The 18,792-nt window shown below is 46.1% G+C and overlaps 3 protein-coding genes across 4 annotated transcripts; 1 reads left to right on the top strand and 2 right to left on the bottom strand.

Annotated features, from left to right (window-relative positions):
• Nucleotides 1-93: 93 nt before the first annotated feature.
• LOC4812731 (uncharacterized) lies at nt 94-11,966 on the bottom strand. Its single transcript, XM_033382447.1, is given in 6 exon segments — nt 94-1,650; nt 1,724-1,919; nt 1,978-2,185; nt 3,042-3,203; nt 6,614-7,287; nt 11,613-11,966. Coding segments are annotated over 5 exon segments (1,488 nt in total). The 5' UTR covers nt 6,806-7,287; nt 11,613-11,966; the 3' UTR covers nt 94-920.
• A 1,051-nt stretch (nt 11,967-13,017) lies between these two features.
• On the top strand, nt 13,018-14,843 carry LOC4812732 (LETM1 domain-containing protein 1). Its single transcript, XM_001353075.4, has 4 exons — nt 13,018-13,319; nt 13,379-13,981; nt 14,045-14,333; nt 14,395-14,843. Exons 1-4 carry the CDS (start codon nt 13,210-13,212, stop codon nt 14,731-14,733), a joined length of 1,341 nt encoding a protein of 446 aa, XP_001353111.3. The 5' UTR covers nt 13,018-13,209; the 3' UTR covers nt 14,734-14,843.
• Nucleotides 14,844-14,897: 54 nt separating this feature from the next.
• On the bottom strand, nt 14,898-18,016 carry RpL14 (ribosomal protein L14). Of its 2 annotated transcripts, none has more exons than XM_033382782.1 (4): nt 17,883-18,016; nt 15,849-15,950; nt 15,399-15,593; nt 14,898-15,186 (listed from the first exon to the last, which is right to left on the bottom strand). In XM_033382782.1, the coding sequence occupies exons 1-4, from the start codon at nt 17,883-17,885 to the stop codon at nt 14,986-14,988; spliced, it is 501 nt and encodes a 166-aa protein (XP_033238673.1). In that variant the 5' UTR covers nt 17,886-18,016; the 3' UTR covers nt 14,898-14,985. The 2 variants fall into 2 exon arrangements, with proteins under 2 accessions (XP_033238673.1, XP_001353112.1); XM_001353076.3 differs by lacking the exon at nt 17,883-18,016 and adding an exon at nt 17,731-17,803.
• Nucleotides 18,017-18,792: the final 776 nt, after the last annotated feature.

Here is an 18,792-nt window from a genome sequence, read left to right as displayed (position 1 = left end):
AGTGTTTTTACAAAAGAAAGTGGTCTCAGAAAGAGCAGATGAGATCGCACCGTTGCAGACTGTACAGATTGTACACCCATCAAAACCATCCAATCCGCAGGTGTGTGCATTGTTCCTTGCATTTTGTTTATTTTTTAACCATACTCAGCATAATCGATTAGGTACAATTTCTTTCGTTTTGTTTTGTAATACTGCTTGAAATTTGAGACACCGGCGAGACACAGACACATAGTGATAACATCCACATACAATATACAATATACAATATATATATCTTTAAATCTTTATCTTATACATCTTTAGCTAGTAGATACTCGTATTCTCGTATATAAAATAACAATGGCTTTAGAACCCATTCTAGCGTGTTGTTTCTGCCTCACATCTTTGCCATATACTTGGGATATGTTTCAGTTTGGTTTTGGTTGGTTTCGAGTTTCGTTTATTTTGGTGGGGCGAGAGTTGCGGTTCGATAAGAAAATATGCAGCTAAGATATATGTATGTATGTATACTCTTGAGCAGACCATCAGGAGATCATCTATGGGCCGCAGGGCCCTGACTATCAAGAGTTCAACAAAGACTAGTAGTAGTAGTAGTAGTAGTAGTAGTAGTAGCATAAACTTTGAAAGAGTGCAACATTCTAGGGGTACGCGGAGAGCATATACTCGTATAATAAGAGGCACATTAGTTATTTGAGCAACTACAGCGCATAGAGACTAGAGAGTGCTAGACAGCTGCGTGGTTGAAGGTATCCTTGTTCCTTTACCGGTACTTTGGCACCCGTTTCGTGGCGCAATGCTTTTTTCAAAATCACTTTCACGGAGTCTACAATCGTCACAATGCAAAGCTCCGTCTATTTACAATATATTCTCGTAATAAAAATGGGATATCTCTTGGGCAAATGATAATCCTATAGTTGCAATCACAAAATCGTGGTCACGGTCACGGGCTGGCCATCGGCATTCACAGAGCGTTCTGTTTGCACCCGGGTGCTGAAGCTCTCCACGCTTGTGGCCTTGCTCAGGTCGATCGCCGGCACATCCTCATCGTAGTCGGAGGCCAGCTCCTCCTCTGCCAGATAGCTGCATTTCGTTGCCTTCGTGTGGTTCTGGTTCTGGTTCTGGTGCTGGTTCTGGCTTTGATGCTCCTGCGCGTGGATGCAGTGCGTCTTGGCCTTGGAGCAGCCCGGTGCCGATCCGGGCCCGGCCATATAGATAATGCCATCGTCCGTGTCCTCGTCGTCGGTGTGCTTCACCGGATAGTGGCCGTAGCCCGCCTCGCACTGGTACGGATTGGACTTGACGTGCACATTGCGGCAGCTGCCACCGCAGTTGTGGTGGCTCTCGGCGTCCCCCCCATTGGCGCCGTAGCAGTGGCCCCTGTGGAGCGAGTGGGCCACCGAGTGGGTGTGCACCTGGCCCACCCCAGCCTGCGTGCTGCTGGAGTGGGCCACTGACTGCTAAATGTGCGAGTGGGAGCGGGCGATGGACAGCGAGTAGGGGCTGAGGTCCTTCTGGATGCTCATCGAGTCGTAGATGGGGAACTCGCAGCAGAGGATGAACTTCAGGGCACTGGGCACCTCCACGTACACAGCCGGTGGCACGGGGATCAGTGGCGAGGTGGAGGCCTTGTACTTGCGGTACTCCAGCTGGCTGCAGGGCAGGGCAAGCAGTCGGGTGGACCCATTAGAGGATTAATTAATTTCCCAACCCCCTCTCTACTCACTCTTTGTACTTCTCGTCGGCGCTACGTTCGCGCAGCGGAATGCCGGACAGGAAGAGTATGATCAGCGTGGTAAAGATGGGCGAGGCAATGGCCACCCACTCATGGCCGCTGATCACGTTCAGGGAGATGGCAAAGATGCCCCACCAAATGATGACCTCCCCAAAATAATTCGGATGACGAGAAACACTCCACAACCCTGAATTAATAATAAATGAATATTCGAATAGCCATGGGATGGATTTCTGGCCACTTACCATCGTTGCAGAATTTTCCCTGATTGGCCGGGTCCTGGCGGAACGAGAACTTTTGCAGATCCGCATAGGTCTCGGCCAGCAGCCCCACAATGAACATGCCCGTGCCGGTGGAGTCCAGGGTGGTCATCGTCTTGGGTGCATGCGGCTGCGAATGGCGCGGCGAATTGATGATGATCACTGGCAGTGAAACGATGTACACCCAAACGGCCTAGGGAACAATAGATAGAATATAGAATATTCAATTGGCAATAATGATCACTCTATGATCCCTCAATCTTGTATATATATATCATTCGATTATCTGTCAATCAAGAAACACTTTTCTCGCTACACAACATCCCATATACTCGTAGGCGCTTGCTCTACTCCTAAGTGACTTTTCATCAACAAGTGATTTCTGCTGGAATGGAAAATAAATTCAGACAAAACGATTGCGGGACATGCCACATGCAGCACGCCACCGCCAGCGCCACAGGACAGACGGACAGGCAGACATTCAGACAGGCAGACAGACAGACACAATGAAGGACAGTCGACAGTCGTCACCCGCACACAGGCACTGAGATCCTTCGACCCGCTCCCCGACACCCTCAACGTTTAACAGGCATCGCCCACATGTGTCATGTCATTTTCCATGCCCCATGCTACAAACTGTTTTAATTGTTGCTGGAACTGGGACTAGAACTGGGTGGGGTGGCGTGTGGTGCGGGGTTTGCCATTGCAGTCAGGTCATTCTCCACTCCATCCTCCTTCACGCAACTGGAATGGCGGGGAAGGGGACGGGGACTGGCACTGGCGCAGGCACTGGCACAGGCCCGTCGACAACTGCTGAAATATGAAATATTCAAAAACCTCTGCGCACACGTCAATTAGTGACAGTTTGATTGATTTTCGGGGGGCAGCGAATGGACGGGGGATTCCAAGTTGAAGGTTCTGTCATTGAAAGCAAAATTGAAAAGTGGCTGACGCAACTAGCCCCGCTTCGGCCCCGAAACCCTGCCCGCCACATGGCACCCGCAAGAACAGCCTTACCTTGGAGATGGTGCATTGGGACTCAGACTCACCTGAAAGGTCCAGAAGACCGCATAGCGTATGACGTTGCGTCGGGTATCCTCGAACTGCTTGTCGCGGCCCAACTTGATGATGCGATACAGCAAATATCCGGATAGCCGGGCGCCCCACAGGCACACAAAGAGCGTGACCATCAGCTGGCGGCTGTCGTAGGCCTGCGGAAAGGGAAATGTGTAGGGGCATGGTGGATCAGAGCGGCTGGCTACCCAGGGGGAGGCACTTAAAATTAAACCCCTGCGTGTGAATCGATGGGCAGGCAGATTGGGGCAGACCCGCAATGCCGTAAATTTGTGGCTGTATATCTGTGTGAGAATCAGAGCGGCTGGCCGGGGGCTTGCGAGCTGATGATGATGATGGAGCCTAGGTAAATTTAGAGTTCAAGGCTAAATGGTAAAGGTAATCCAGCAACAGAATTGAGATATATCTGGGCTGGAATCAAGACATATCCCCTGGCATAGCCTGGCAAAAAGTCGAGTTCAAGGCTAGTTTGGGCACTCTCGTAACTATTTTCAGCACTCTTATAAAAATGGGATATACGAATTTCCTTTACCTTTAATATAATATATTTAATGTCTTTCAAAAGTGAACCCCCATCCGATATTGTAAAGATTTCTGTGGTTAGGCATGTAGCTGATGGCAGTCTCTAGTCTTGAATTCTATTCTCTATTTCTACGTCCATCTACAGGGTATCAAGCAATCCATACCCTCTGCTCATGCGGTATTCATTGCCCAACGAGTAATTTGCACGAATTTTATTTGGTTTTTTCGTGTGTGAGACGAGTGTTGTTTGCAGGAGTTGTTCGGCGGATGGGCGGATGTGTTATTTTAAAAAAAACACCACATGCGAATTTTGCATAAATAAAGAGGGAGAGAGAAAAGCACGCGCCAGTGGAGGCGGCCAAAAGTGCTCTCTAGGATGGATTGGAGCTGGGTTTCGGGCAAGGCTATGGCTATGGCTATGGCTATGGCTATGGCTATGGTGTGTGGTTCAATAATGAATGAGTCGAGTCGAGTTGAGCTTGCCAGCGAGCAGCACTTTGCATATTTATAAACGGCATTGATGGCAACAGCCACACACACACACATACAGTGGGAATGAGCAAAGCAGAGCAGAGAAATACGGTAGCAGGAGGAATGTACACTCGCACGGGACGGTTAGGGCCGTCAAACGGCTCATGAAAAATGCATACAAGGAAAAAAAATTGTTAAATTGCTTTGCCAATGACAGTGAAAGTGCAGCCGGCAGCCCCGCCCACTTGGCCATAACCGCCGCCAAGGCACACACACACACAGACACACACACGCGCCTTCCACCCTCACTGAGGTCACGTATACGTTGGGATAGCCATGGCCAGGGGCAAGGATATCTATCTCTTTCTCCCTCGTTCTCTCTCGTTCAGTGCAGTTTATTGTGGCTGCCACAAGTTGATAGTTTAATGGGTTTGTCATTTGCGAAGACAGTTCGCTCACTCGATTGTCTATTTTCAGTTTGATTGAGCTGCCTTTCAGCCAAGGCTTTCAGTCATTTTATCGCTCGATTTATTAAACGACCCCCCCCCAGCGATAAACCATCGACAGGCAGGCCGGGGCAGGGCCAGGGCCAGAGGCAAAGGCAGTGGCAGTGGCAGTGGCAGTGTGGCAGTGGCAGCGCTCTAGGCTGCATACAACTGCAATAAAACATTTTGATGGCCCTCACACACACGGGTGCACAGATAACGGCTGTTGCTTGAGGAACAGCGACAAAACAAGCAACAACAGCCACCAGCAATGGCAGCACATCCACTTCCGCTTCCGCCTGGCGACAAGAGAGCGCTCAGGCAGCAAGGCAGCAAGGCAGCCAGGCAGCTCTGTCTACACGGTTGGATGGAGCCAGGACAGAGCCATGATTAATTTTCGATCAATATTCGAAACAGAGAACACCAAAATTAATTTCAAACAAATGTATAATTCATGTCCGGAAAGGAACATTTCTGTTTGACCGTGGTCGAATCCATTACGGCGCCTGAAACGGGATGCAGAAAGTCTGCGGGATGGGGTTGTAGCTGGACTCATGTTTCAATGCCGTATTGTGTTCCCTTTGCTGGCCGAAAGCTTTACACTGCGGTTGTGGTTACGTAGCAAATTGAAATTGACGGGACTCTCAAGTTTATTCGGTAAAACGATACTTTTGTGGGTGACCAAAAGTGGGAACCGATACCTGATGCTATTGTTAAAGTTTTAATTGGAATTTAACCAAATTGCGTAGTTAACTGGGAAAGTTTTCCTTAAAAAGGGTGTGCCTGAGTAGTGTACCACGACAACGAGCAAAGCATATTGGTTCTGCTTTTAAGGTAATTTAAAAAATATATGATTATTCATACGTATGTATGTATATCGGAATACTTATCTCCTTATCCGCTTGACTGACCAATTGCCCGTTCAGGCGGCAGTCAAAGGGAGGGCCAGAACCAACCTATCCAGCTCTGCTTTTACTTAATGTATCTCGATAGTAGTGATATAGTGGCTTTTAGACTTCGCTTTCGTGATGTACTCAAGCCTTGGTCCGAGTGCGTGCAGAACGTGAGCCCCCACGGAGAGCGCAATCTCCTTTGCCTCCAGCGCGCTAAAGAGGAACAGTTGAGGCAGAAGGCCATGCAGCTGTACGTGGGTGCCTGCTCCAAGTGGACGGACGTTGTGCCTCTCAAGTGGGGGCTCGAAAAGCTGCGTGGCACTATCTCGAACATCTACACCAATCCGAACCAATTAGCTTAGGAGTTCGCTCCCAAATAAGCCTGGCCTGTGGTTTGGGTATGTGGTTTTCAGCCTTCAAAGGAAATATCTCAATGCAACCACTCAATCTCTTGTTATGCTTGGCCTGGCTTGGTATAAATGAATTCAAGAACTACTGAATGCTTTGGCTCAAGAGTTACGTCCATAAGCATTTTATGGTACATTCTTTGGAATTTGTATTACATTTTTCCTTTGTTTATGTGGTGCTTGTGATTTAATGAAATTTGTGCAATATACAGCAATAGCTGTTCAAGCTGTCGCCCATCACGTCTCATCACTCCCATCTTCCCTCCCAAAAACAAAGCTGTAGGTAGTTAGACGCTTAGGCCCACAGACAGACAGACGAACAGACAGACAGATGGAGGACCCTCACGATGCCAAGGTCATGCCACAGCTGCAACAACGACAGCAACAGCAACAGCAAAGAAACAACAGCAGAAGCGTGGGCCTTGCTGGGCGTAACCTTTTGTTTCTGAGGCAATAGATGTGTATGTGGGGATGCTAGTATCTGTGTGTGTCTGTATGTGTGTGTGTGTGTGTGTGTGTGTGTGCTCCTGCATGTTCTGGTGTCTGCGTGCGTATGCGAAATTCAGTTTTCAATGTCAGCCAACAGCAACTGAAACGACCGGCAAGAGCCACCAAAGCCAAAGCCAAACCACTCTGGGCGGCACACCCCTCCAGCGAGTGAGATCTGGAGGTGACATGTTTATGGTCACGTTTAAAATGCAGCGCGTAAATTTTATACGGAACAGAGCATAACAGAACAGAACAGAAAAGAGTACACTTTCGCACTTACCTTTGAAGGCCGATCAATTTGGCCCAGAAAGAAGGTCAACAGCGAGATGATAATGAAGTTGACGCCGCCCGCAAAGTCCGTCAGCTTGTCCATGTGCAGTATGGAGTTGATGAGGAAGAAGAACAGCTGCAGGCTGCCCACAACAATGGCGCTGATGGCAAAGTGATCATAGTCCAGCACGTGGACGGCCATCTCGACACCTGTGCGGGTTCTGGTCCTCTGGTAGTCGGGTCTGGGTCTGGGTCGGGTTCGGCCTGTTGGTGTTGGGGTTGGTGTTGGGTGTCTGTGATGGTGAGCCTGGTGTCGGTGTTGGACCCCGGACTGGATGTTCGAGATGAGCAACAGGTCTGTTCGACGCTGGCTGTTCTTTAATATTGCAAAGTGTTTAGCTTTCACATCGCTTCACCATGGACTGTCTCTCCCTCTGGCCCCAGAGAGGTTTACATGGTGTGCTGCCTGCTGCCTGCTGCCAGCTGCCAGCTGCTCTTGGCTGCCAGCCAAGGAGTCTTTTCTGTGTCCTGCTGGCACTGGCCTCCTTCTGCTGTTGCTCCTCCTGGCTGTGTCTGCTGTTCCGCCAGCTGGTGCGTCTGCCTCTGCCTCTCCCGAGTCTGTGTCTGCTCCTGCTCCTACCCCCTCTGCGGCGGCTCTGCTTCCCTTGGTCGTGAACGTGGACGCTTGTTGATTATATATTTATGTGATGATTGTTAATTTGGGGTCGTCTCTGCAAAGTGCAATAAATAATGCAGAAGCGTACGGGTTATGGCAAGTGCTCTGCTGGTTATTTGCGTAATGAAAACTTAATTCAATTTTCCGCTACCCTGAAGAATCCTTCATTTGAGTAAACTTCAACTACCACTACCCCAAGCACCTAAGCACCTAAGCATCTAAGCGTGGTGGCAATCTCCTGGCCCTGCCACACCCTAAGCGGTGTCTGTATTTGTGTGCATTGAGCCGGCAAATCGTTGGCATCATGCTCCTGCCCCTGTCTTGGCACCAAGCGAATGGTGCCTGCCCGGGGGCTGTGTGTGTGTGTGTGTGTTTGTGTGCGAGTGGGTGCTTCAATGGTTTATGTGGCACATACTTGAGCTGTTTGGCTTAACTTCTTAAGCCTTTATTTGTGCACCCTCTTCCAGCGGCACAATCTCCTTTACCCCTTTCCCCCTTTCGCTCTTTCACTCATTGTTTGTGCAACATTTTCAGCCTGCATACATAATTAACTAACTAAATCCCTGGGGTAGACCACAATGCAGTCTCCGTCTGTGTCTGCTCTCCTCTTCATATCTGGCGCACAAAAGTGTGCCACAGATTGCACGGATAGTGCCACTGCAGGTGTGGCTTGCAATCGATTTTCAAGTGATTTAATTGACTCTATGCAAGCAGCTTTCAAAAATTTTCTTCCCCTCCATTAGCCACTATTTCAGATTGCACAAAGTTTCTATGGAAATTGCTGTCCATATATATTCCATTATTTTGCGGCCCAAATTCCGGTAACAATTTTATTGGCATTTTGAATAATTTATCTTGCTATTTGCATATATGTATTCGTCTTGGTAAGCTATTTCCAGCTAATGCCAACAAATTTATATAAATAACTCAATTCATAACTACTCCTGCAATGGCACAGAAGTTTGTGCAACTTTGGATTCTACTTGGAGAATACCTCAACAATCGAAGCAGGAAGTCGGACACACAGACCTGTAAGTAGGTCCAAGACAAGCCAAGGAGTATTCATCGATGCTAGTAAATGCAATGCAATTTCGCTTTCTCTGCTCTTTCTTTTTGGCAATAGCCGCCAGGTGACATCTTGGCCTTGGCAGACATCTTTTGTTTGCACTAATGACGGATATTATTATACATGCATGTGTATATAGTCTGTAAATGTATATAGAGTATCTGGTATCTGGTATCTGATCGATTTTGTATTGTAATAGCTCTCCCCAAGCTACCATAGAAGCTAGAGCCGCAGGGTATTACCCTTACACTTTGGTAGCCTGTTTTTGATCAGTGGCATGTCTTTTCGCTGGAATTTCAAAGGAATTTCAATACCAAAATAATGAAACATGTACTTGTACCTGACTGGATGGCATTTCCCATTTCCCACTTCCTATTTGCTAGGAAATTCCACCACTTCTGGCCTCCACAGTTCTGTGTGTCGCCCCGAAAGGTATGCCGCACGTTTTTGTTCTGCCCCGTAGTTCGCCAAAGAAATGCATCAGTGTTGCACATTCATTAAAGCAACGCCCGCGGCGAAGTCAAGGCCCAAAAAACAAAAGGCTGGAATCGTGTGAAAGTTGTGCCATCATGCCCCATGCCCCATGGCCCATGCCCCATGCCACACTAACAACAACACACACACAAACACAAACACAAACACAGAGAGACCCGTTAATATAGATGTGTAGTCAGTCAGCTGTATGCAGAAGAGCAGACTCTGCCGCTGCTGCCACTTGGCTTGGCTGTTGCCACTGTTCTTGCTTGTTGTCGTCACTGTTCTACGGCTGTTGTTTGCTACTTTGCATACCCTGGCGCTGTGTGGCGTCTCCGGTATGAGGTCCTGCCCTGCCCCGACTCGGGGTTGAGGCTGGGGCTATTTGTAGCCGCAAGCCATTGACAAGGTGTCTGCCAGGCTGTCACTCACACTTACCGCAACTCGGGGCAGGACGGCCGAGTGGGTCGTCCACCCGGTCGGGTGGTTGGGTGGCACGGTGGAGACGAAGCTACGCCAAGAATTTGCATACAAAGTTCTCTCATCATTCACTCTGCAACCGGCTCGAATAGTTGCGCCCCAAGTTTTGCACACTTTTAAACGCATTTTCGCGTGCTTTGCATTTTCCGCCCACGTGTCGCCACCGAGAGGTGAGCATTCGGTTCTGCCATTAAGGAATTCGGGCGGAGAATGAGACTTCTTTGATGGGTCGAAGCCGTGACGCGCTAGACGTGCACACCTACCTTAGGCTCTGGTTCCACCACCATTTTCCACCATACTATGTGCAGTACAAAGTCAAAAATAATAGCTAATATTTTAATCTGGCTCTTAGTCGGATCTTCGCCCAACCTATGCGTTGCTTCCTGGCTTTTGATGAGGCATGTTTTCCCGTTTGAACGCAACTGATTGATGATTCTAGCTGTCAGTTCCCAAATGATGTCTACCCCAGTCCCCATTTCCATTTCCATTTCCTCCTTTAAGAATCATATGTGTGTTTTTGGCCTCTTCCAAGGCCGCATCACGAAATCCCCTCAAGTCCGACACCTTTCATCACAGCAGGCCTTCTGTGTTTACATGTGTTCCACTTTTGGGGCACAAATTGAATATAATCCTAAGCCTGTTACAACACATTTCACGGTCGAGCCAAGACAATTCTCGACTTTGCGAGAACAAGCGCGACGACGACAACAAATTGTAGCTTTACGGTGAGGGCAGGGGGGGGTGCTTTCCTCGTATTGGATTTCCCTTTCCCTTTAGCAATCGCTTTTCTCTGTGTTTCTGTTTGTGTGAGCCTGCTGCTGGCACTGCATTTACAGCATGCAGCACAATTTGCTCCGGTTCAACGGTGCGTATGATTAACTTTGAAGCTGCCACAACACCGAAGGCAAGGCACTCCTTTTCCTCACTTCGCAGAGAATCCTCTGCCCGGGCTCGCTTCGACGTCTGCCGAGGACGTATGCTAATTGATGACATCGTTTTCGTTGATCTAGTTTATGGTATTTATAAGCTGGGGACATTGACGGGACACTGACCAATTAGCCATCTCCCTGGCATTTGTCGATTTGTGTTGGCCTTATTGATTGCTGTGGCTTGTGCTGTTCGTTAAACGGGCCACGCAATTACTGGTGCCGACAGAAACTAATTGAATTATAGCCATCCGACAGTTTATTGTAGACCAGACCCATCTATGGCCTGCTCCCAGGAGAATTTCTCAACCATTAAATCGAATTTTATAGCTTGTGCCAGCCCTTAATCTCCAACAGTTTCTTCCATTCGTGACCCAAGTGATGGCAAAGATTCTGCACTGTGAAGTGTAATCCGAACAAATTGTTTTTTCATGACCCAGCAACACGGAAAGGCATTAAACAGAATTATGCATAAAGTCCAGTCTTATCCGGATTGCCATTGCCGGGCAATTCAATAAAGCGGAATCTATTTTAAATTGACTACCACTGACAGAGAAAGTTCCATAAATTGGCCATTGTGATGCGGCGGTGCTGTATGTAATCCCCCTGTGAATGGGGCGTGAGAGCCAGTCCGGCTGGCTTAATGCGGAGCATAGTTCGGCACCACCTTGAACTTGTTGTCGGGGGCCCAAGTGGGTTTGGTCATTTATTCATGCCAGAAGTTTGGCTGCTGGTCGAGAAGTGGAGAGAGGTATTGACGTATGTATTTTCAATTAAATTTACTCGCTAGTGCTGTGGAGTATTTATGGCTTCCAGCTACGGATATTTCTATTTTTATGGCAGTGGGAGTTTGGCTCCTGGGGGGCAGCGGTAGCGGAAGCAAACAAACGCCCAAAGTTGTGCGACATGTGGCAGGGCAGCCATAGCACCATGCCACACTCTCGTACATAACTAACTATGTTATGTGTTTGTGCATGTGTCAATAGTGTAACTGAAGCTTCTGCTCCTCGCTTTTCGAGCTGGCTGGCAGGCTATATGTACATATCGCTCTATACGTGCCCATACCCTGTGAGGGGCACCCAGATAAATAAATCGGCCGAAGGAGCCACAGAAGGCTAAGCGGAAAAAACACGCGTATACAACAGCACTCATACGCACACACACACACACACAAAAAATAAATAAAAAGAAAGCGAGTATATACTTATGTACTTATGTACCCACAGATGGCATTAGAGACTTGTCTTCTTTCTGCCTGACGTGCCATTCCCCTTGGCTGCTTGGCTGCCACACAGAAGTGGAAAGTCAAGTAAGTTGGACACGCGCTGCGTTAAGTTTTATAATTTCCCACAGAAGGTCTTCTCTTCTTTCCAAGCACCCCACTCACCGAAGGCTCAAGCACCCTTAAGGCAACATAGCATTCCTGTAACGCTTCTAAACAAGCAACGCACATTTCCGTTTCCGTTTATGCCGCAAAATGGCCAAAAATTGGCTGCCATTGATGGCTCAAATGAGCGTCTGGGGCTGATTAGTTACGGTTTTGGCCGTGGCCGTGGCGCGTGGGCCTCAGTTTGCTTAATTTGTCCTGACGCTGCTGCTTGCTGCTGTTGTTGCTGCTGCAGCCAGCATCTAGTACGAGGCGAAAGCAAGCGCTCAAATTTCCGCGCAGTTTTCCGTGCGACACAAGCCCACAACCGACGCAACAGACGAGCGAAAACAAACGAACCAAAATTTTCCGAGCCATTTTCCGTGCGAGAAAATCCCGCTCTGTGGGGCCGAATGGTAGAACATTAAAGGTGGGCACCCCTTTTAGCGGGACACAATTGATATCATCGCGTATGTTGGATTCTCATTGGATCCTTCTTTCGAACAATATTTATCTATTTTTTATAGTTGAAGAAGTATAAATAAATATATTATTATATGCAAAAAAAAATATTTAACGAGAAAATTCAAAAATTCGAAAAATGAATTCATTTTGCTACATGGCAACTACATCTACTATCTACATACGAGTATTATTTGATGCAGCGACATCTGCCGGTCTTAACCCACTATGGGCCTTTCCTAAACGGCTCGTACCATTTTGATACAATTTTCTTTTTAGGACAACTAAACCCCGAAAAATAATGCCGTTCTACAATGATAATCATAGATCCATCTTTCCTCTCTACCTAACAAAATAATTATTCCGATATCTTTCACCTGTTTGGCGTTCAAGGTCCTCAAGTTTCATAATTTTCATGAGTATTTATTCGTTGGCCCTTAATGGGCTAAAAATGTAATATCGATATGTGTAAATCAGTCCGCGCAAAAATGGTAATAGCTGTATGACACTAGACTTTGCTAACTGCAATCTGCTAAAACAGAGACAGCTTTATACAAAAAGCTTGCAGTGAGAGCGAGAAATATATATGCGTCCAGTCCAGGCTTGCCAGTTGAGCTGGGAACAGCGCTGTGGCTGAGACTATCCATTGTTGCTGTTTTCAGAATCCATTTAGCTAGATGGGTGGGTGGGCTCGAAAACAATATTTTTTCACAAATAGTGCCTCAGTTGTTGGAGTGATAGCTACAAATGTAAAAATGTAATGTCTATTGTGCCATCTCTCTCCTTGCAGACCATTTTCCAAAGTCTAATGTCATACAGCTATAAACAGAAATCATATGCCCCTCACCGTCAGTTTCCAACTTCAAACTGAATTAAATCCGGTTTAAATGGAAAAACTCAAGAATCCTACCATCCAACTTTTCAAACAGATAGGCTAATGATAACAAAACTATCGACGGTCTTTAAATGATTGCTGAAGTGCAGTATATCGGTAGTCTTATCGATGGTTTGGTAGCTCTAATCCTTATGTTCGTGTGAAATTTATATTGCATATACTTCAAAATAACGTTGTTGGGGGAGAGCTCCTGCATTGGAGTTGCCGGTTGCGTAATTGGACGCACTTGTGTGTGCGGTTTGTAGTGGTAGTGCTTGCAGAATGGCGTTGGCACTGCGTGTGGCGGCGCGATTTGCCCAAGTTTCGGCTGGGAGTTGGCCCCAAGATCGGCAGAGACTATTACAGCTATACATTACCAGCACCAATTCCAGGTTAGAACAATCTCCTGACCCCAATTATCAATCAGCATTAAAATCCCATTTACCGGCAGCGATAACAAACCAAAGTCATATTGCACACTGCCACCAGAACGGAAATATTCTGGAAAATCGACTGGGGGAGAAGCACCACCGCCGACGATTAAGCGAAATGTAGCCGCCGAAATAACCAGCGTTGGTAAGGTCATCTACGAGACGGGCTGGGATGCAAACAAGCCAAAGGATCCGCCAAAAGGCCAGCAGTTGGTTAAGACAGCATCTACCCTACCACCCAGCGACATGCCTGATCATGAGAAGCCCAAGGAGCAGGACGTGCCCAGGTCAAAGCGGGAGCAGATGCGAGATAATATGCAGGACTACATATTCACACGCTACTTCAACTATGTGAAGAACTATGACAAGGTTCTCGAAAAGAACTTCCCCAAGGCCATGCAGCTCTATCACGTCTTCTTTGATGGCGTAAAGGACTTTTTCAGCGACATGAAGCGCTTCTTAAAAATATCTCGCATTGCCAATGACTCGCCGCAAGGGATCAGGGCACTGAATCGCCAGGAACTAGAGCTGTACATGATGATGCCGAGGGACATGATGAAGGTTGCACCGGCCCTAATTGGCTGCTCACTGCCGATGGTTGGCTATGCATTCTTTCCCCTTGTGTAAGATCTCGCCAATTAGCGTGGGTGCTACATGATTATAATGCCAGGTGGTTTACTTTACAGCTTTTGGTATCCCCGCGTTTTTCTTACTTCGCACTTCTGGACTACAGAGCAGCGCACCGACTTTCAAAATTACTATATGAAACAAAGACTACAGTACAACAAAGCTGTCTTCCGCTGCCTGCAGGCCAAGCTCAAATCGCTGTCTGGACACCCCAAACACGCAGAGTTCAGGAACATATTGGGCCTGCTGGGAAGTGGTACTCATCCAACGCCGGAGATGCTTCTGGACGTCAAGGATATTTTTGTCGAGGGACCCTACTCGCTGCTGGGAATGTCGCGGAAGCATGTTGTAAGACCGTGATGATGAACCCATTAGAATCCACCATTCAAACACTGTTGTATTGTTTTAGAAAAGCCTAGTCAATATGCACGGACTGCAAAATAGCATCTTTAAGCGTCACCGCCTGCACGAGCACGCTTTCCTTGTGCACTACATGGACCAGGCCATAACCCGCGAAGGCGGAGTGCACAATTTAAGTATGCATGCGCTGCGGTACTCCTGCTACTTGCGTGGCCTCAATCCAGTTAATCTCAGCGACGAGGAGATGATCGAATGGCTGCGCAACTGGGTCAAGGTCTCGACGTCGATACAAGGCGAGCATATCACACTGTTCCTACATCTGCCCATCCTCCTTGGCTACAACCATCCCAGCAACTGGAAGACGATCTACTGCAAGGGCAATGCCTAGGCATTCATTCGGTGCTAATTTAATTGGTAGACTGTGGCTTTAAGAATTGGACTGTGGACTGTTAAGACCTTTTTGTTTCTTGAGAGCAAATAAAATTGTTGAAAATCAAACTGAACGGGCGTCTTCCGCTTCCCCAAAACAACGCAAAAGAAAACTCGGCCACATGCGTGTTTTTCCTAAAAATAACACTTTCTTTTATTTTCTCCATTGTGGTGGATGTTCATCAAGCAGTTACTTTCGTTAATTTATTGTTTACTTCTTGGCCGCTGCCTTCTTGCCACCCTTGGCCTTCTCGGCACGCAGACGCTCACGGCGATCCTTCTTCAGGATGCGTGGAGTACCGTCGGACTTGGTGCGCTTCTTCAGTGTGTTGAAGGCAATGGTCAGCAGCTTGTTGCGCTGGCGCTTGGCATAACGCAGCTTGAAGCGGTCAAAATCGTTCAATTGCGAGCGCTGCAAGAGATTAAAATGGACAAGATTAGTACCAGTACAACACAGAGATACAAGAGTGGGGAATTGATTATCTTAGACTGCGATCAGTTAGAAACAGAGCTAGCTTCATGTATGTATCAGCCGGCAATTCCTATCAAGAACTTTCAATTATCATCATGTGCAGAAATCGATAATACAATTAATATCCACCATAACCATTTACATATACACACCTTGCAAATGTTTTGTGCCTTGACGGACCAGGGGCTGACCTTCCACTGGGCCTTCAGGTCGCTCTCAGTCCAGGCCTTGCGCACAATGCGCGTGGGCGCGGTGAATGGGAACTTAATGCGGTATTTGGTCAGATGCAGATTGTTCAATCTGTATTCCTGACGTGGAACACCGGTCAAAGGACCATCAACCAAAACCTAAAAGAGAAGAACATGCTTAGTTGTGTTGTTTTTAGGTTGGAGTTGACGCATCGGCAGCAACAAAATCGGCGTCGCGTCGCGGCGCTTGCATGCTTGCTTTCAGTGGGTTAAACTAGCTTCATTTATGTGTCAGTTGGCACTTCCTATCAAGAAGACAAATTATCATCATGTGCAAGAGGCAAGGGCGCCGCGCCTGTTGTTGTTGTTGCTGCTTCTGCTCGACTTCTGCCACCACGGGCTGTCGCCACTTACTCTGTTTTGGTCAATGACGTCGACAATGGCCACCAGGCGACCCTTCAAGGGGCCGGCCGAGGCCTTGGCAATGCGACCAGTTTGTACGAATCTCTCGAAAGGCTGCAATCAGAGAAATATATGAAACACTCGAAAAAAAAAAAAAAATTATTTCTGTATACACTTGCTCGCATATCTCTGCGTACACTTAGAAAATGAATACATTTTCATGTTTAGTTGCGGATAACTTCTAACATAAGGCACTTTGGGCAACGATTTTTTTTTATAATATTCTTTGCTTATTTCTAAACCTATCTACATTTGTTTTTTATTCAATAAAACTAACTTAATAGGAAAAAAAAATCATTAAAAAAAACATAAGACAAATTTGACACCTCAAAAGTCTGCGTACACTCCAACAATTCTGCGTACACGACTAAAATTCTAAGTTGTTAATATTTTGTGGGATCTTCCTATCGTTTTAAAACATCTGCCAGACGTCTAGGCATTGAGTCAACCAAATTCCTGGTGTCCTCGGCAGCTATTTTGCCCCATTCCTCCAGGATAACTTCCTTCAACATGTTTTTAGAGCTTATGGTGTTCTTACGAATCCTGCGATCGAGTAAATCCCATAGATGTTCTATGGGATACAGGTCTGGGGACTAAGGAGGCGATCGAAGCTCATTTTGTACATTGTAAAGCAAACAGAGCTTAACATTGTGGGCAGTATGCGTCGGATCATTGTCCTGTTGGCAGCAAAAGTCGTCTTCAAGCTGTAATTTTTGGACACTCTGCTGAAGGATTTCTTTCAGAATTTGAATATAGGCTTTGTGGTCCATAGTGGATTCTATAAAAATGAGATTTCCAACACCATTGGCCTCCATACAACCCCACACCACTACACCACCACTTCCATGTTTTACAGTCGGTAGTAAATGTTCTTTGTCCATGGCTGTCCCGATTTTCCTTCAAAAAATTTTCTTGTCTTTTATGCCCTTGCTCTCATCTGAAAAAAAAAACCCTTTTCCAGAAGCTGGGAACCTTGAAATGTGCTCATTGGCGAAATCCATACGCTTTTTCCTATTGACCCCAAATACATAAGGCTTCCTACGAGCATCTCGGCCATGATACCCCACCTTTTTCCAAGTGCGTCGGACAGTTTCATCAGATATAACTTTGGAGAAGCCTATATTCAAATTCTGAAAGAAATCCTTCAGCAGAGTGTCCAAAAATTACAGCTTGAAGACGACTTTTGCTGCCAACAGGACAATGATCCGACGCATACTGCCCACAATGTTAAGCTCTGTTTGCTTTACAATGTACAAAATGAGCTTCGATCGCCTCCTTAGTCCCCAGACCTGTATCCCATAGAACATCTATGGGATTTACTCGATCGCAGGATTCGTAAGAACACCATAAGCTCTAAAAACATGTTGAAGGAAGTTATCCTGGAGGAATGGGGCAAAATAGCTGCCGAGGACACCAGGAATTTGGTTGACTCAATGCCTAGACGTCTGGCAGATGTTTTAAAACGATAGGAAGATCCCACAAAATATTAACAACTTAGAATTTTAGTCGTGTACGCAGAATTGTTGGAGTGTACGCAGACTTTTGAGGTGTCAAATTTGTCTTATGTTTTTTTTAATGATTTTTTTTTCCTATTAAGTTAGTTTTATTGAATAAAAAACAAATGTAGATAGGTTTAGAAATAAGCAAAGAATATTATAAAAAAAAATCGTTGCCCAAAGTGCCTTATGTTAGAAGTTATCCGCAACTAAACATGAAAATGTATTCATTTTCTAAGTGTACGCAGAGATATGCGAGCAAGTGTATGCTGGCCAGCGCGTTGCTTGTGTTGGTGTGCGCCACCACGTGAAAATGGTAAAACGCATTTATTTCGCACCATATTTCAGCGTTGAAGGTTGTTTTTACGTGAATTAAATCAACGTACTGGCCACTTCACTTTTGTGCAATGTTTTATTAGTCGCGCGAGTTTTGCACTTTATAAATTTTACATTTTTCAACCGACTCGGAAAAAACTTTGTTAAATCTTACCATGACGCTAACCGGAAAGAAAGAGAAGGAAAGAACATTTTTGACAGCTCGACGACAACATGGCGTGAGGGCTGAAAACCACACAGAGTTGCATTATTTCTGCCAACAATTTGCAACACTAGTTGCCTTCTACAAAGTTATCGCCGTATTATTAGCCTTGCTCAATATGGTCACGCTAAGGAAACGCGGCATGCTGCATGAAGGAGCCCGCCAAGAAGAACTGTTGACTGCAGCGAACGGAAATTACATTCCACGATTTTAAAATTCCATTTCATATTACTAGCTAGCTAAGACACTCAGTACTTTCCAAATATTTTTATACGAGAAATCAATAAATTTTCTAGGGACTGTTTAATTTAAGGCAGTTTCTTTTTATTGAATTGCTTATAAAGTAGGTTTAAAACAAAAAAATTTACATCAGTTATACATCATTTATACATCGGTGTATTAGCACAGCGAGGTAAGTCCATAACGCGTCTTAAAAAATATTGGAAAATACTAAAATATGCTAGAAAACATAAAAATATCGTCCCCTCGTCTTGAAATATACTAAAACCAATACAAATATCGCGTATCCGATATTACTTGCAAGGTGTGTAACCTAGAGAGGAAACAAAATCGAACCAACTAAAATAACGATTTAGTTGACTTTTGTCTTGTTACGTTAATTAAGAATATTATTATGATTTTATGAAATGGTTTTCCGTCGGTATATTTACTGTTTCGTCTGGTTTTCAGATCGACAAAATATTATGTCAAAAAATTTGGTCATGTATTTTGCGCGCGGCAGAGTGTGACCAGGTGCACATGCTATACGGTTACACTGTTTCGTGTTAGCCAACAAATAAAATCAGTTAAAAATTCCAATTTCGTGTAAAAGTAAGCAGGAAAGTCTGCAAAAAGTCTACTG

The sequence above is a fragment of the Drosophila pseudoobscura genome, chromosome X, assembly GCF_009870125.1.
Source record: "Drosophila pseudoobscura strain MV-25-SWS-2005 chromosome X, UCI_Dpse_MV25, whole genome shotgun sequence".
Lineage (NCBI taxonomy): Eukaryota > Metazoa > Arthropoda > Insecta > Diptera > Drosophilidae > Drosophila > Drosophila pseudoobscura.
Note: the sequence above shows the minus strand (reverse complement) of the source record. Positions and strands in the feature narration are given on the sequence as shown.